General features: G+C 42.6%; 1 protein-coding gene across 8 annotated transcripts in view; it reads right to left on the reverse strand.

Moving 5' to 3' along the window:
* AKAP7 (A-kinase anchoring protein 7) overlaps positions 1-1,492 on the reverse strand; it is a 166,593-nt gene that overhangs the window by 118,871 nt on the left and 46,230 nt on the right. Inside the window, exon 1 of one of the 8 annotated variants that reach the window (XM_023730172.1) lies at positions 1,228-1,486. The exons of the other annotated variants lie outside the window; for them this stretch is intronic. Within the exon in view, the coding sequence (XP_023585940.1) occupies positions 1,228-1,320 (93 nt within the window). The 5' untranslated portion in view covers positions 1,321-1,486. Of the gene's footprint in view, positions 1-1,227; positions 1,487-1,492 lie in introns of those variants that run through there. 8 annotated transcript variants of the gene reach the window in all.

Consider the following 1,492-nt stretch of genomic DNA (forward strand, 5'->3'; position numbering starts at 1 on the left):
CTGGGGACCATGCTTTCAGGGGACATCTAGGTCTACTGGCATAACAAAGTTTTTTAAGAAAATGTTCTGCATGCTACTTTGGTGAGTGGCGTCTGGGGTCTTAAAAGCTTGCAAGCGGCCATCTAAGATGCATCAATTGGTCTCAACCCACCTGGAGTAAAGGAGAATGAAGAACACCAAAGTCACAAGGAAATTATTAGGCCAAGAGACAGAAAGGGCCACATAAACCAGAGACTTCATCAACCTGAGACCAGAAGAACTAGATGGTGGCCGGCTACCACCAATGACTGCCCCGACAGGAAACAACAGAGAGTCCCCGATGGAGCAGGAGAAAACTGAGGCGCAGGACTCAAATTCTAGTAAAAAGACCAGACTTCATGCTCTGACTGAGACTGGAGGATCCCCAGAAGGCATGCGCCCCAGACTCTCTGTCAGCCCAGAACTAAAACCATTCCCCAGGCCAACTCTTCAGACAAAGATTAGACTGGACTATGGAACATAAAATGATACTCATGAAGAGTATGCTTCTTACCTCAAGTAGATACATGAGACTAAATGAGCAGCTCCTGTCCGGAGGTGAGATGAGAAGGCAGAGAGGGTCAGAAGCTGGTTGAATGGACATGGGAAATCAGGGGTGGAAAGGAGGAGTGTGCTGTCACAGTATAGGGAGAGCAATTAGGGTCACATAACAATGTGCATATAAATTTGTGTATGAGAGACTAACTTGAATTGTAAACTTTCACCTAAAGTACAACAATAAATAAAAGTACATAGAAGCTATGAGGCAATAGAAGCCCTTAAGCAGCAGAATTAGTAAGAGAGAGAAAAGAAGAGACAGAACTAGCAGTAGAAGCAGAGTCAATAAAAAGAGAAGCAGAGATAAAAACAAAAAAACTGAATCATGAGCATAGAGGACTATTCTAATACTAGAGTAGCTGCTTTATCCTGAAGAATGCTTCTGTTGTCTATGGAATGTGACTGGGCAAATCATAAGATTCTGTCCTGGGATCTGACTTCCAGTGTATCTTTACAATAAATCCACATCACCCAAAATAACTTCAGCATTTCCCTATTCCTTGCAATCTAGAAGACACTCACACAGGAAGCAATGTTATGCTGGTAGAAAGTTATGAAACAACTTAATATAATATTAAAGCAAGATGTTACTTCTATGACACCCAGTAAAAGAACATTGATAGACTGATAAATAAAACATTCCTAACATACCAGTTTGCAAAGGTCTTTATAGGAGTCACAGTTCCCTCTACTGTATGTGCTGCGGAGTACCACTGGGTTAATTTCAACTCCTAGTGATTCCATGTGACGAAGTAGGGTTTTCTAGGCTGTAATCTTTACAGGAGCAGATCTTCAGGTCTTTCTCCCACTGAGCTGCTGGATGGTTTAGAACCGCCAACCTTCCAGTTAGTAACCAGTTGCTTAACCATGGTGCCCCTAGGGCTCCTTCTACTTTATATACCCATTGCCGTCGAGT

Source organism: Trichechus manatus, unplaced genomic scaffold (genome assembly GCF_000243295.1).
Source record: "Trichechus manatus latirostris isolate Lorelei unplaced genomic scaffold, TriManLat1.0 scaffold00002, whole genome shotgun sequence".
Lineage (NCBI taxonomy): Eukaryota > Metazoa > Chordata > Mammalia > Sirenia > Trichechidae > Trichechus > Trichechus manatus.